We start from the raw sequence: 14,279 nt of genomic DNA on the forward strand, positions 1-14,279 counted from the left end.
ATACACCCCCACACACTCACACATACACATACAGCACTCACAAATACACATACAGCACACATACATACACATATACACACATACAAACACACACACGAGCGCGCGTTCTGTGTCATGCATTTTATTTGGCCATGGCTATAATGGAGCTTTTTATGCAGTACAGGATTACAGAATCCCATCCTTTTCCCTGCCAGCTGATTGGACACTCTGCACTCTGTCAATCAAACATTGGATTTAGCCTGCTAAATGCAACGATGCGTTTAGCCTGCCATAGTCTGCTCTAGATTTAGTCACACTGTCTTAACTGCTGGCAAGTTTTGCACACTATTGCACTGGCTCCAGATGTGGCAGAATGATGTCACCGGGCCAGCTCAGTCAGCACCTCCTGCTCCGCTGGTTTTGGTGAGCTTGACTGACCCTCGTTTGATGAATATAAGGCCATTCATCATGTGGCGTTGTTATTGGAAATTTCAAACAGATGAGTTAAAGCCGCACGAGGCAACTTCGCACGGTGGCGCCTCCAAATGGCAGCGAGAGGTAACTGGTTGGAAAATTTGAACTTCAATACCCAGAAATCATCGTATCGTGATGTCAGTAATCTGCACACAGCTCACTCATGTTCACCAAGTGATCAATCTATCGTTGATGAGTCCAGCTTTCTGTGGACGAAGCCCTCGCTCTCTCAGGAGACAGTTCTTAGGTTCTGATTCATCATTTCTTGTGGGCGGAGAAGTGTCTATACCCAACACCAGAATTAATTTTGGGCAAAAAGGGAGAATCTTGAGCATCTCAGTTAGTGGGGATGCAACACTCTCCTTTGTTGCTGCCTCACTTGTGATTTATGCGTATAGGACAGGTGTATTTCTATGTAGAAATCATGCCTAGTGCAGATTTGGAGCATTTGGGGGTTAAGTGCAATTGCTCAACGGTACATCTTTGATTGAAGAAGGGAATCTTAGCTGTTTGGGGGATTTGAACCGACAGCCATCTGGTCACAAACCTGCTTCTCTAACCTGTGGCTTCCATCACCCCCGCTGTGTCGGATATGGCGACAATTCTGTGTCTTTGAGCTGAGAATTCACTATTGATGCTGAAATAGTTCAAGTTGTGACACAGATGCAGAAGCTAGACTCAGATCCCTGTGATTAGATTTCCATAAGGCTGTACACAGTCAATATGCATTGTTAGGCAAACTGGCACGTCAAGAATGGTATCGACCGACTCAGACACATTACAAATGGCAATCAATGGTTTATTTTGCCGCCTTATTTTGCTTGTCTCCAACACTTCTTGGAGGAGCTAATAATTGGAGCTGATAATTGCCTTGAAATGTCTTCCTAGCTCATAACATATTGACCCAAGTTCTATAATAAGCGAGTGGGTACAGCAGACAGCATTGCATTCCTGAGAATTGATATAATTAGCACTTCTCTGTGTCCCCACCAGGCAAGATAGAGTTGAATAAACATATTCTCCTATGTCATATTTCAAATTCAATCAGCATTCTCATTAAAATGTCAATGGCTATTTGCTGTGGGGACTGCTGTGTGTATTTCAACTTTAAAAAAAAGTCATCCAAATGGTTAGATTTACAAGGTTGTACTCAAGTTAATTATATTCATACTGATAATTCCAGCACAGACAAGTTTATTCCATTTTACCTTTTGCCCACAGGGTTTTCTGAACAATTTATTACTTGGTCAATCCCATATACAACAGACAGACCTGGATCAATTAATAATTGAAATCCGTTAAACTACTAAGCGTTTACTGGAATCTGCCTTAAGTCAGACAGAGGCAATGTGGAGGCACACTGGGTTAAATAGACAAGATGAATCAACCTCAGAATACTAGTTGCATCCATTACAAATAGTGTGTGTGTGTGTGTGTGTGTGTGTGTGTGTGTGTGTGTGTGTACTGTATGGGTGTGGGTAGGTGCATTCTTGTACATGGGGTTGCATTGTATGGGATTGGATGTGTATTTGAATGTGTTTGAGTGCGCATGTGAATGTAGAAGCTTTGTGAGGTGAACGTGTCTTACATGACTCGCTCTCTCCTGTCCCTGTGTGTGTGTGTGTGTGTGTGTGTCAGAGTTTCTGCCAGTGACTGTTTAATGTTTTACACTGGAGTTTGACAGCAGGAATGATCAAATAGGTTGATGCAGGCGGATCCCAATCTTCATCATGCAGCCTGCTCAGGTACCAGTCGGAAAGGTGGCAGTGTCCCCCTACTGCCATCTATAGACGGCCTGGTACCATGGCAGATGGCTCTCAGTGATACTGCTGCTTGAAAGTGGTGTCAGTGTTTCGGTCGCTGCTGCTGCTGCTGCTGCTGGCTGCAGCCATCTTCCCCCGGGAAGCTGCACATAATCATGTCATCATTTCCTCAATTATTGACAGGCGCCCTGAGCTCCACTGTTAATTTTCAGCGTTGTAGAGAGAATTAACATCCATTACAGTATTATTCAGTTTGTCTGTGAGAGTATGTGTGTGTGCATGTGGGATTTCTTAGGTTTCTAACTTTCCTCACCACGGAATCACAGCACTTTTGACTCATACACCTAATGTTTCATTGGCTGTGCACACATTTCCAACTACCTGTGTACTGTGTACTGTGTACTGTGTACTGTGAACAGTACACAGTGGTAGACAAGTGGTTCTCAACATGGGGTCTGGGGACCACCAGGAGCCCTTGAGGGAATTCCAGGGGGTCCCCAGCAAATTGATGAATTGTTAAACTTCACCATTGTTTCATTTACAAGAAGTTAACGCAATTAGGGAAGGTAGAAGAATGAATCGTATCTAACAGCAAAAATATCTTCAGATTTGGAGACAAAATTGGGGTCTAGACTGTTAGAGAAAATTGGGAGAAGGGAAAGTAAAATATGACAGCAAGTGAGTGCGGCGATCAAAGGTGGTTAGTGTTGTGGTTCGTGTTTGATCCTAACTCAGCTGCTATTACTACCTAGGTTTAAAGCTCTCAAGGGCTGAGAATGAGGCACTTACAGTAGGAAAGCCTCAAATATTACAGGCCGATCAACTATCTTCTATTGGCACGCTTCACACAGAGAAATGGTAATACTGCCGCTGTGCTGAGGGACGGCCTAAAAATGACTCCTCTCCCCGCTGGGTTGCCAATCACTTCTCATCACATTAGAGCCACTTCCAGCTCCACCTTGCTGGGCTGCCATACTCCCTTTCTCTCTCTATATATATATCTTTTTTTGTCTGTATCTCCCTTTCTCTGCATCTGTCTCTCTTTCTCTTTCTCTCCCTATTGACCATTAAGTGACAGCCAAGATGGAGACACGCTCTTATTCCAACAAGAAAACCTTAACGCCATGCTAACTACCTTCCACCTCCACCTTATAAAACATGCACTAGAGCCCCTTTTGTCCGGCGATATAGTGCCGGTTACAATAGGGCAGCGCAGACGAATGGTCTGATTGTTGCTCGACTTTCTGGCAGACTGTAACCTTGTGGCACTGCCATCCATTGCGAGGGTTTTTGTCCCTTTTTACTGTGGGTCATTAGGTGGAATGGATGTCTGTTAAATGGTATGCCAAGGACATTTCCAGTTAACCTTTGTCTGCACTAGAGAGGGTCTTTATTGCTGCTACGTGTGTTAGGGACTCAATTTGTAATTCAGACGGAGAGAGTTTTACATGAAGAGTTTTTGTCACTAAAGGAAAATACCACTGCTATTGAGTTCTTTGCCGATCTCTGTCATTGCTCTGCTACTTTAGCTCCTACTCCGCTGTTGTTGAATGCATATTGTTGTGAGAGATGATCAAAAATGCCATTACTTCAGCTGAAAGGATCCCATTCAGCTTGAAACTGACAAACGCACTTGTCACAACTAGCCATGTGCCTTATAAAAATCCATCAATGCAATCTGTCCCAGAGCTTTGTTTGGAGAAATAGCTCACTTCCATTGAACAGTAACTTTGAAAGCAGTTAGCAAGTTTGGAGAAATTGTGTTTGAATTCTTCTATTCAACAGGAACAATATGCTTTATACTAGCAGTGGCTGTAAACTTGGCGAGATTCTGAAGAGCCTTTATATTTATGTATAAGAGTATTTTAATATAATCGATTAAGTAAGCGCCACACTACTTACAATTTTGAGACAACAAGATGCAACAAGATGACACACAAAAGGTACAAAAAGGATCTGTGACACACAGATAATATAAAACACAACTACAAAGAAGGAAATGAGCCACAATGTGAAAGAGACTGATGCTTTTCTGAGAAATTGTTTATGATTGTGTCTATCCAATCATCAACAGGAAACCATGAAAATCCTTTTTCCTCTTTCTTTTACTAGTGTAATAACACATGCATCTTCTCTCTCTCTCTCTCTCTCTCTCTCTCTGTCTCTCTCTCTCTCTCTCTCTCTGTCTCTCTCTCTCTCTCTCTCTCTGTCTCCCTTTCTCTCTCTCTCTGTCTCTTTCCCTGACAGCTGCCCTCCAGGTGTCCATATCCCTCAACAAAGTGGAATTAAGTGTTGGAGAGTCTAAGTTCTTCATCTGCACAGGTAAGATAGCCCCATACTGTTTGTGTTTGTGTGTGTGTGTGTGTTTGTGTGTGTGTGTGTGTGTGTGTGTGTGTGTGTGTGTGTGTTGGGGGGCTGGGGGGGGATGGAGATGCTGCGGGGGGTCTCATATCAGTTTGAAAAGCGCTTTTGAAGTGTGTTTGCTCTTTGCGCGACACTGAACGCAACACAATCCATGCTCGTCCATATGGTAAGTGACTCTTTCACCCCGCCATGACTGGATCCACACTGGGGACACCCCTCTATCTCCCCCCCCTCTCCGTATCAAGCCTCCCCATAACAGAGAACCTGATGCCTGTGCCAGTGGCTCGGTGGGGTGGCAACACGCTCTGGCAGGCCCGGCCCGCCTCCTGCTGGCTGCCTCTTCTCTCCTGCCAGCCCACCCAGCATGGAGCTAACAGCCAAGGGACTAGAGACACACTGGGAGGAGCATGGCGGGGTGTGTGGCGGGGGGGGGAAGGTGGGGTGGCGTGGAGGTCTAACGTGCGTCTAGGAGGAGGGGTAGAAAAAGAGAGTTGAATGGAATAAAATGGGCGGCAGAGGCAGCGCTGACGGAGGAAGGAACTGAAAGGTAGAGCTGAATGGCGGCGGGGGATAGGTAAAAGCATTCGCCGAGAATATCGAAAGACGGAAGCGAGCGGAATAGAGGAGGCATTGAGGTAAAAAAAAGAGCGTTGGAGGTGGGAGATAAGTAGCCACCATCCACCGTCAAATGCGTGGGAGTGAGCGTCTCTGTCATTCTGTGCATTCTTTTCGGCTTTTTACACCATTTGTGTAAAGAGCAGTTGCGCTAAGGCTGATTTTTACCATTCACACGCTCTCTCCGTGTGCAGTCCTGTCAACTAGAGTGGGTTGAAAAGCGGGGCGGAAAAGTCACTGTAAAGAAGCGAAAAGCCCAGCGAGACTAAGATGAAGCTGCAAGCAAAATAAATAAAGAACGACGCTCTTAAAGTGACTTTTTTGGCTTCGAGATGCTCGGGCCCCTTGTAGGAATCGGGCTCACATAAATATGGATTGGGAAAAGAGGAAAGAACAGAGAGAAGCATTCTCATTCACAGAAGGCAATTACCTGTTTATTCACAAACACTGGGTTTTAGCTGGTTGTGAAAAGAACAGAACAGGACTGATTTTGTTTTTGAAAGAAAGGGATCTGAGTCCTGGGTGAGATCAATTCACTTGTTCAATACAAATCAGCTTGTTTCAGAAGTTTGCATGGAACAATTGGCAGTATATTAAAATAAAGCAGATAACTCTGTTCCAAGGTAACATCACTCATTTTGTGAAAAAAATTGTTGAAACCAGTTAAAACAAGTCAAATCAGGGCGTCCCAGTGGCTCAGTGGGATAAGAGGGCGGCCACACTGATCCATCAGAAAATGGACAAACATACAGAACAGAGATGCTGAATTTTTATCATATTTACAATTAAGATCCATCTTAAGGTTCCTTATTTCAAAGAACATGGTTTAATAGAGATATGGACAATAAATTGAGGGGGATTGCCTCAGGGAGGAGATTAGTTTTGGCACTATATAAGTTGTTGTCACTTGCCTCTTCAGACAGCTTATCTCCCATTACACATCAATGGGAGAGGGACTTGGACGTATCCCTGACCAGAGCACAGTGGGAGACTGTTTTAAAAAACACAACAGCTTTATCCAAATGTGTAAGATACAAAACTCTACAAATAAAAGTTGTGCGTAGGGCTTATATCACACCATGTAGAATAAAGAAAATGGATCATTCCCTTTCACATTTGTGCTGGCATGGCTATGGAGAGGTAGGAACACGTAGTCACCTGCAGTGAGGAGCTTTTGGAATAAGGTAATTTTAAAATGTGAAAATACCCCAGTGTCCAGTAGTCTGCCTCTTAGGCACAAGGGTAGAAAATATACAGTCAAAGCTTAAGCACTGCATCATTGTATAAGCTTTTTTGTCAGTTAAACGTATTATTATGATGAATTTAATTGGAAATTACATAAATCAAATTGCTTTAGTATTGACAATTGGTTAAAAGACTTAGAACAGGCAGCCTCAGCCCTCTTTGAATATGACCATGGAGATGATGGACCCTGGATCTTTATAAGATCATATTTGGAAAATAGGCTATTTTGCTGTTTTATTTTGTATTGTACATGGTGTTGTACACTGCTGTTTTATGTTAAAGATTAGTGTTGTCTAACATTGTCCAACAGTACGTATATGTAGTATGTCAGTGTTTAGCCTCTTGTCATATATATATATATCAAAAACTATCAATAAAAAAAATTTAAAAAGAAAATGGACAAACAGACTATACAGTTAAACAATGAAACTGACCTGGAAAACCTTCACTCATCCCAATGTTATACCAGGCTTTCTCCCTTTTATCTTTGATGATGAGTCATACAATAAGAGGATGGTGTCTCAGTGTTTGCTGCCATTTTTGCTGCCAAAACAAACGTAGGAACAACTCTAATTTGCTAAACGGATGGTGACAAATTTGTCCGTCCGAACGGACGTATCAAGACTCTCCGGACGGAGAACTCTCATTAAAAAGTGGGTTTGAATCAGGCCCAGGATCTTTGGTGCATCTTGTCCGCCTCTATCTCCCAATCCTTCCTCTCTACTTTGAACTGTCTAATAAAAAAAAGCAAAAGCAAAATTTCTCCCCATTAGAAGACTTTTTCACTCATTTTAAGAATTCTATTCTAATTTCTAAGAATTATAGACTTAATACAGGTTGAAATTACCTGTTAAGACTGCACATTTTCTTCAGTGTACAAACATTAAGAATTAATACATGTCCACAGAATAGCCTCCATTCAGCATTCGTTTTCAATGCTCCTTTTATATTTCATTGTTAGAGTGAATGACATGTCACCTATTCATTAGATTTTTGCTTTTAAAAGAAATGCAAGACCCTTGAGCAGAATTAGCTTTTATTCATTTCCTTTCGGTATTGAATATTTTTTTTTTTATGCCATCATAGAGGAGTGCTCTGAGAAGATGTTTTCGCAGTGAAGGTTTGAATTGAGGGCATGGTGGACTAGGCGAGAAAAAGACGAAGGTAGAGAGGGTCAGGAGGAGAAAAGGAAAACAGAGTGTGTGTGAACAGAGAGAAAAACAGGTGCAGAATATGAGGGAGAAAGTGGCTGTAAAGATTGTCTTTAGAAAATGGCTGGCTCTATAGGAGTCTGTGAAAGAGAGAAAGAAAGACAGAGAAACTGCATTTGTGCTCATGTCACCTTTCACCCATGTGTTCCTTCTTTGGTGTTTTTCTATCACAGCTCTGGGAAAGGTTAGGATCATCTGTATGACGTATGATCTGTATGTACAATAAGAGATACTCTATACTGCCACAATAATAGCTACAGCTTCTCCACAGCATGATAAAAGCCCACTACATTATGGGCTTGAGCAATCAGAGATCATTATAGTGTAAAGCTGTATGCGGCTGTGTTCATTTATATCAGCACACACAGATGCACATACACACCATTCATAGCTTATTCAGGATCTATTTATTGGATGTTTTGTTAATGCAAATAAATCTCACCATATGGTTTTATGTATAGAATTCACTGCTGCAGGAGTGTGGCATATCAAAATAGATAAATACACAAACAAGATACACTAAAATACATCTTATTGCTAAATACTGCTAACTATTTGATCCAAAATATTACTGTATGAAGTCTACTGAGTAATGAAGGTGATTCAAACAGTCACCAATGTAAAGAAAAGTCACTATTTAATAGTAGTAGATTTATTTATTGGGGTTTTTTATGATGTATTTTTCTTCAAAAGTGCTATAAATATACGACAATATGCATATCTATTAATATCACCTAGATAACTTCATTACAAATGTGACCAAGCATGGAAAAGCAGGAACATTATGGGAGATATATATATATATATTTATTTTTTTTTTACCGATTACTGATCTTTGCATTCAGAGTTTTAAAATGGTTTATTACATAATAGGGGTCAATTAGATATTTTGTTTGGAATCCAAAAAGTCCCTGGTGATCAAACGGTTTCTGATGTAAAATGGGTCTCCTGTAAGTCTAAATGAGCCGGGGTTCATCACACATAAAAGTTGCAACCGTTTGCCGGTAAAGGAGAAGAGAGGCAGCAGCAACAGTCAAACAAGCTCCAGCAGCCATGATGTTTTTCTGTGTGGGTTTCTCCAGACGGGCCACCGTTCGATACAGTGTGATCTAATTGGAGCAGGGCAGGTCACAGGCTGACCATGTACATGACATTGACCGTCCCAGCAGACCTAGCTGTGTCCATTGGCATGAAATTGCAGCTACAGCAGAAGAAGAAAGAGAGAGAGAGAGAGAGAGTTATTTAATTCTGCTGTTAACTCTGGCGTTAATTGATATCCTAAAGCTAGACGTACACACACACACACACACACACACATGCATGCTGACCTGTGGGATGATCTCTTCCCTCCTGCCCCACACAGCTCTTTTTTCCCCTCTCTGCTATCTATTTCCCTCGAGACCTGAATCAATTACTACCAGTGCGGGCTAATGTGGGCCAGAACACAGGGGCGTGGGAGTGTTTGGGCGTGCGCTCGGCTAATTTTGGCGCCATGGGGCACGTCGAGTCAATAATCCGCCTTTCGGAGGAGGTTGAGAGCGGCTTCAGTATCTCAGTTGCTTTATATTGCTCCCTCACCGCTAAGGAGGATCATAAACATGTCTGGAACACAAGGATACAAACCTCTCTTGTATGTGTTGGTCTTATTTACACTTTTATTTCCATGTGCTAGGTTGTTTATTTCAAAATTAAGCTGGAACAGAACCGAACTGTCATTTTCATTGTCAGCTTGCAAAAGCCCACTATCAGTCAACCTCAGTAGTGACTGCTGTAGTACAGAGATTTCACCAGCACCTACAAAACTGATTATCTCTTTTACTACTGTAGCCTATCCTGCCTATGAGTTTTCTTCAGGAGAATTGGCAGTCATTGTGTATTCTCTCTTGCCAAGAATCAGCTATAATGCCAGCGCTAATGCAGTTTTTAAAAAAAAAAGAGAAATTTCAACTAGTTATTCACACAATTATACAGACACACACACACACAGAGGCAGGGCTGAGCGTGAAAAATAGGGCAGCATGCTACACACTCCTGTCTTCTCAGATCATCTGTGAAGCAAATGGCCTGTCATGATGCTAGCTCCATCAACTTTAACATATTTAGCTGTCTCTGCTGTCAACAGGCTGTGAAATGGTGAGAGGTGATAACGCTGTAATGCAAACAGGTATAAAGAGATGCCTGCAGCGATGCTAGACAGTTATCTGTTCCTCACAAGTACCCAGATGAACCACGTGGCGCTCCGGCGGAAAGCCACGTGTGTGAGGGAAGCAAGGCTGGAGGGGTCTTCTGCGGACCTGCGTCACACGTTGCTGACATGTTTCCAGTCATGCTTATGTTGGATCGCCTCAGCAGATCTGTTGTCATTGAAAGTAACGAACAGCAGACGCATAACCCAGAATGTTCAAAGTGGACGTGAAACATTGCAGTGATGATCAGTGTTAGCATGCTGGTTCTGTGAGGTAGAGCCTCAATTCAGGACACAGACTCTTAACCCCTGTATATCAGTGTACTATCGAACCGATTTGCGGTACTTGAAAAAAATACTTGCAGTATCTAATCTAAGATAAAAGTGAGTTACAGTTCAATTATTGTGAACATTTAACAGAGTTTGAATTTTCACCTCATATTGAGTAATGCTCACTCGCTCAGTGTTACAGTCTTGCTAATGTGTGTAAGCTTTGCAACTGCAGCACCTAATGTAGGCATGAAAAGATTTTTTTGTCGGCGAATTTTACTTACACATAGATTGTGCTAGGAAAGCAGTTTTGCCTAAACAGGTGTGGAATTTATGAAGTTTGGGCAATTCTAACGAAACATTGTGGCAAACAGACTGCTGTGATGCTGAAAGACAGCTAAACTACTGGAGCGTAGCTGTAGAGTCGGGTGGATCTTTTCTTTCTAGACAATACACAGGGTGAGTGATGTGGTTATCCTGATTATTCCAGGACTGTAGTAACTTCAGCTGCAGCAACAGTTGATGCTGCACACCTTGCTCGGTGCCGCGGGACTGTAGAGCATCTGTACTTGTTTTTGTAGGTTTTGCTGCACACATATGCTGTTTTTCCAGAAACACTCTGCCTCGTATCAAGACATCCGCCCGCAGTAACCAGGAACCGCCACGGCCCTCCAGTGCTGGTGGTTAAATGTTTTGCTCAAGGGCATCTCACCGATAGTTACTGAGGGAGCGGAGAGCATTACTTGCTCTATTTACATTCAGAGGAGAGTGTTGAAGTGACAAAGGTGCTTCCTGTATAGGTGATCTCTGCTGTAGCGGTCGGGTTATCTCAGGTGACAGTGGCTACTTCCGTTTAAACAAAGCACTTCTGTCGCTAACTTCCGTCACTTCATTTGCCCTTTTATTTCTTTTGTTTCTTTAATTGAATCAGGAATATGTCTTCTCCCCCCAGGGACTGGACAGGCCTCAGTCCTTCCCCTCTCCAGATTCAAGGCTCTGGCTGATTGATAGGCCATGTAGTGACCCTCCACACTGACACTTTTATTTGCAGAATTTACAGGCAAAGGGCACCTGGTGCTTGCAGATGGTCCTATCATCTCTTTCCAGTGGCCAGATGAGCTCACGTTTCACAGGCTACATATGGATGCTGTTTTAATCAGGATTCATGTTAGCTTTTGATCAGGCCCACCATTTGTTTCTGTGTTATGTATCCATGTGTGTGCATGCGCGTGCGTGTGTGTACTGTATGTGTGTGTGGTCGTGCACGTTCTTTATTTGTGTGTCTGGAAATGAGAGTGAAATTTACAGCCTGCATATGTCCCCATTCCTTTACAGACTTATTAGCTATGTAAATCCAAGATTATGACATAATCATATAATTTCAGGCCGTCTGTTCACTCGACAAGTTCCAACAACAACGTTGGATGGTCCTCAGCTGTTCAGAGGACCAAAGCGAGTGAAACCCCATAGTAGTGGAATGTAAAAGCTTATTGAAATATATCAATTCATTTCTACAGTGAAATAGGAAACCCATTCAAAGCTTACCAATGGCAGCACTGTATCTATTCATAAAGTACCTCCAACTTAGCTTATTGTTGAATCTGGAAGTGTGCAGCTCAAAGTTGTCAAAAACTCAAATTATTTGCTTTCATTAAGATAGCTTTATGGGAGTTTGTCAGTTCCACAGAGTGAATTTGATTGAATCTCAGCTAGACAGTGGACAGACTTTACATAACCAGAATAACTCAGTCAGTACAACTTTGCTTTCTAGGGAGTCGTACTCTGTAAAACAGGGTTTGGGACAGCAGCTTAAAAACATTTCAAATTGACAGCAGATCACACAAAGTACCGTACAAAGACACTAGACTTATTAACTTCCACCTTGTGTGATTGACTAGGTGCACAGTGATGCCAAGTCCAAACAACACCCCCTGGTACTCACACCCAATTTTAACATTCAGATCATAGGCAATCGAATGTTTTCAAAAACAAGCTTGGCAGCAACATGAACTTCCTGGAAAGGCCGTAATAAAGTGCCCGCAGGCAGTGAAACCTCCGCTCCTGCACCAGTGCTATCCAGTGGTCAACTGATGCTAAACTGGTCCGGACAGCTCCCAGGTGTGAGTGCGTGTGTGTGTGTGTGCGTGTCCCTCTTCTAAGCTGTGAATATAAATGTGAAAAGGTGAACGAAATCATGACGTGTTCATGTCAGGTCAAATAAGAGTAAAAAATGAATGAGACGTCCTTGATCGGAGGCCTGTACTTCTGTTCTGATAGACAGAGGCAGTTTGTCTCTCGGTCCCTCAGCATTCGCTCAACATTATCTGTCTTTTTTTCTCTGACCTCGCCCCCAGCTATCGGCGAGCCGGTGAGGCTGGAGTGGTTCAACCCCCAGGGCGAGCGCATCGTGCCGTCCAAGCGGGTGTCGCTCCACACGGAGACGTCACGCTCCAAACTCGTCATTTACAACGCCATCATCGAGGACGCGGGCATCTACCGCTGCCAGGCCACCGACGCCGGCGGCCAGAGCCAAGAGGCCACCGTTGTGTTGGAGATCTACCGTAAGTTTGACAGATAACACACACACACACACACACACACACACACACACACACACAGGTGATAACATAACAACCTATGAACGTCTGACTTCAGGACATTTCTCGCTTCACACACACACACACACACTACCATTTACTTGCAAGATGCAGATGCTTGATTCATCGGCATGGGCAGCGCATGTGTTCCTCCTGAGGAGATTTAGACATGTGAAGACATGAGGAGAATGCAGCACTTCCATTACTGTTTGATCAGAAGGATAGCGGGCCCATATTCCCACCTTCACCACAGCCACACACCGTTATAGAGAGCGCGCGCGCGTGTGTGTGTGTGTGTGTGTGCGCGTGTGTTTTTTATGTCCGTGTATGCCTTTGACTTTGTGTGTGCGTTTGCGCGAGCGTGTGTGCTCCATCCATTCTAGTGATTAAAGTGTAATGACAGCTAGTAATGCCATAGGACCTGGATCCTGCCAGGCATAATGAGGGATGGCACTGAGGATAACCTGGCCTGCTGAGCCATCACTATTTCCTGGGAAAAACTTAACATTACAGGCTTCACTCTGGGGGGCGAGGGGGCTTAGCGGATAGAGAGGCCGTCACATCCCATGTTCCAGCCTCACAGCAACCAATGTGTGTCAAGTGCCACATGTGTCCTGTCATGGCGTCCTTGAATCTTTGAATCCTACCTAAACCCCTACCAGCTCGCTCCTTTAAAGCAATATTCCACTTAGTTTTAACATGGGGGTTATTCAGCACTTGACCGCCATGAAAACCAGAATATAAACTAATCACCAAGATCGGATGCAGCTGGACGAGTTTGTAGCTTTCGCATTCATTTGAATGAGGCCTGGAAAATAGCCTGAAAACTTACATTTAACATTTTGGTTAACAGATGCTGCTTTTAAGACAACAAAGCATCCTGGGTCCGTCGTCATTTCTATTCTTGGCAGAAAACACCTGCACACATACACACGTCTCTGTAACCAGAGGGTAGCACAGTCACAGCTAACGGAAATTAGCATTGACGTACACGCATGCAAAGACACACATACACACACACACACACACACACACACAAAGATTGCATAAGAATCAACCCGCTTGAAGAAAAGTGATTTCCGAGTCGTGAATAACCCAAATACCCTGGGACTTTGATCAGGAGTCTTTCCCAAGTTTAATTGGAGAAAAAGTCAGGGTATAGGGATTTGATTCCCTCTGCATACACACACACACACACACACACAGACACACACACACAGACAGACATACACACACTCCAAATCACCCCCTGTTGCGCGGTTGCCTTTTTCATCCTCTCAATGCGAACCATTAGAGGAGACATCACAGCCTCAATCGCACCTGCCACCACCCAGCCCTCGCCTCATTCGCCACATAACCGGCTCCTGAAACCATTGTTTCCATGGCAACCAGGCGTCACTCACCGAGGCCCTGGGTGTAGATTGCATGAGCAGCATGCGGATGAATACCTGCCTTAAGCTCCAGCCAGCGTTCTGCCAGCGCAGCCGTCGGAGCGGGCGAGGACTCCTCGGGCGATGCGGCGGCCCGCGCTACAAGAACACTCTACACGTTCTGTTCATGTTCTACACGGACTCCA

General features: G+C 43.6%; 1 protein-coding gene across 1 annotated transcript in view; it reads left to right on the forward strand.

The window, feature by feature from the left end:
* LOC139657517 (neural cell adhesion molecule 2-like) overlaps positions 1 to 14,279 on the forward strand; it is a gene marked incomplete at its 3' end in the record, with an annotated part of 287,231 nt that overhangs the window by 230,501 nt on the left and 42,451 nt on the right. Inside the window, 2 exon segments of the mRNA XM_071535397.1 lie at positions 4,464 to 4,538; positions 12,461 to 12,667. Coding sequence (XP_071391498.1) covers positions 4,464 to 4,538; positions 12,461 to 12,667 — 282 coding nt within the window.

The sequence above is a fragment of the Centroberyx affinis genome, unplaced genomic scaffold (assembly GCF_046629955.1).
Source record: "Centroberyx affinis isolate AG114_WGS23_722 - 3 ecotype Tasmania unplaced genomic scaffold, CSIRO-AGI_Caff_v1 ptg000176l_1, whole genome shotgun sequence".
NCBI lineage: Eukaryota > Metazoa > Chordata > Actinopteri > Beryciformes > Berycidae > Centroberyx > Centroberyx affinis.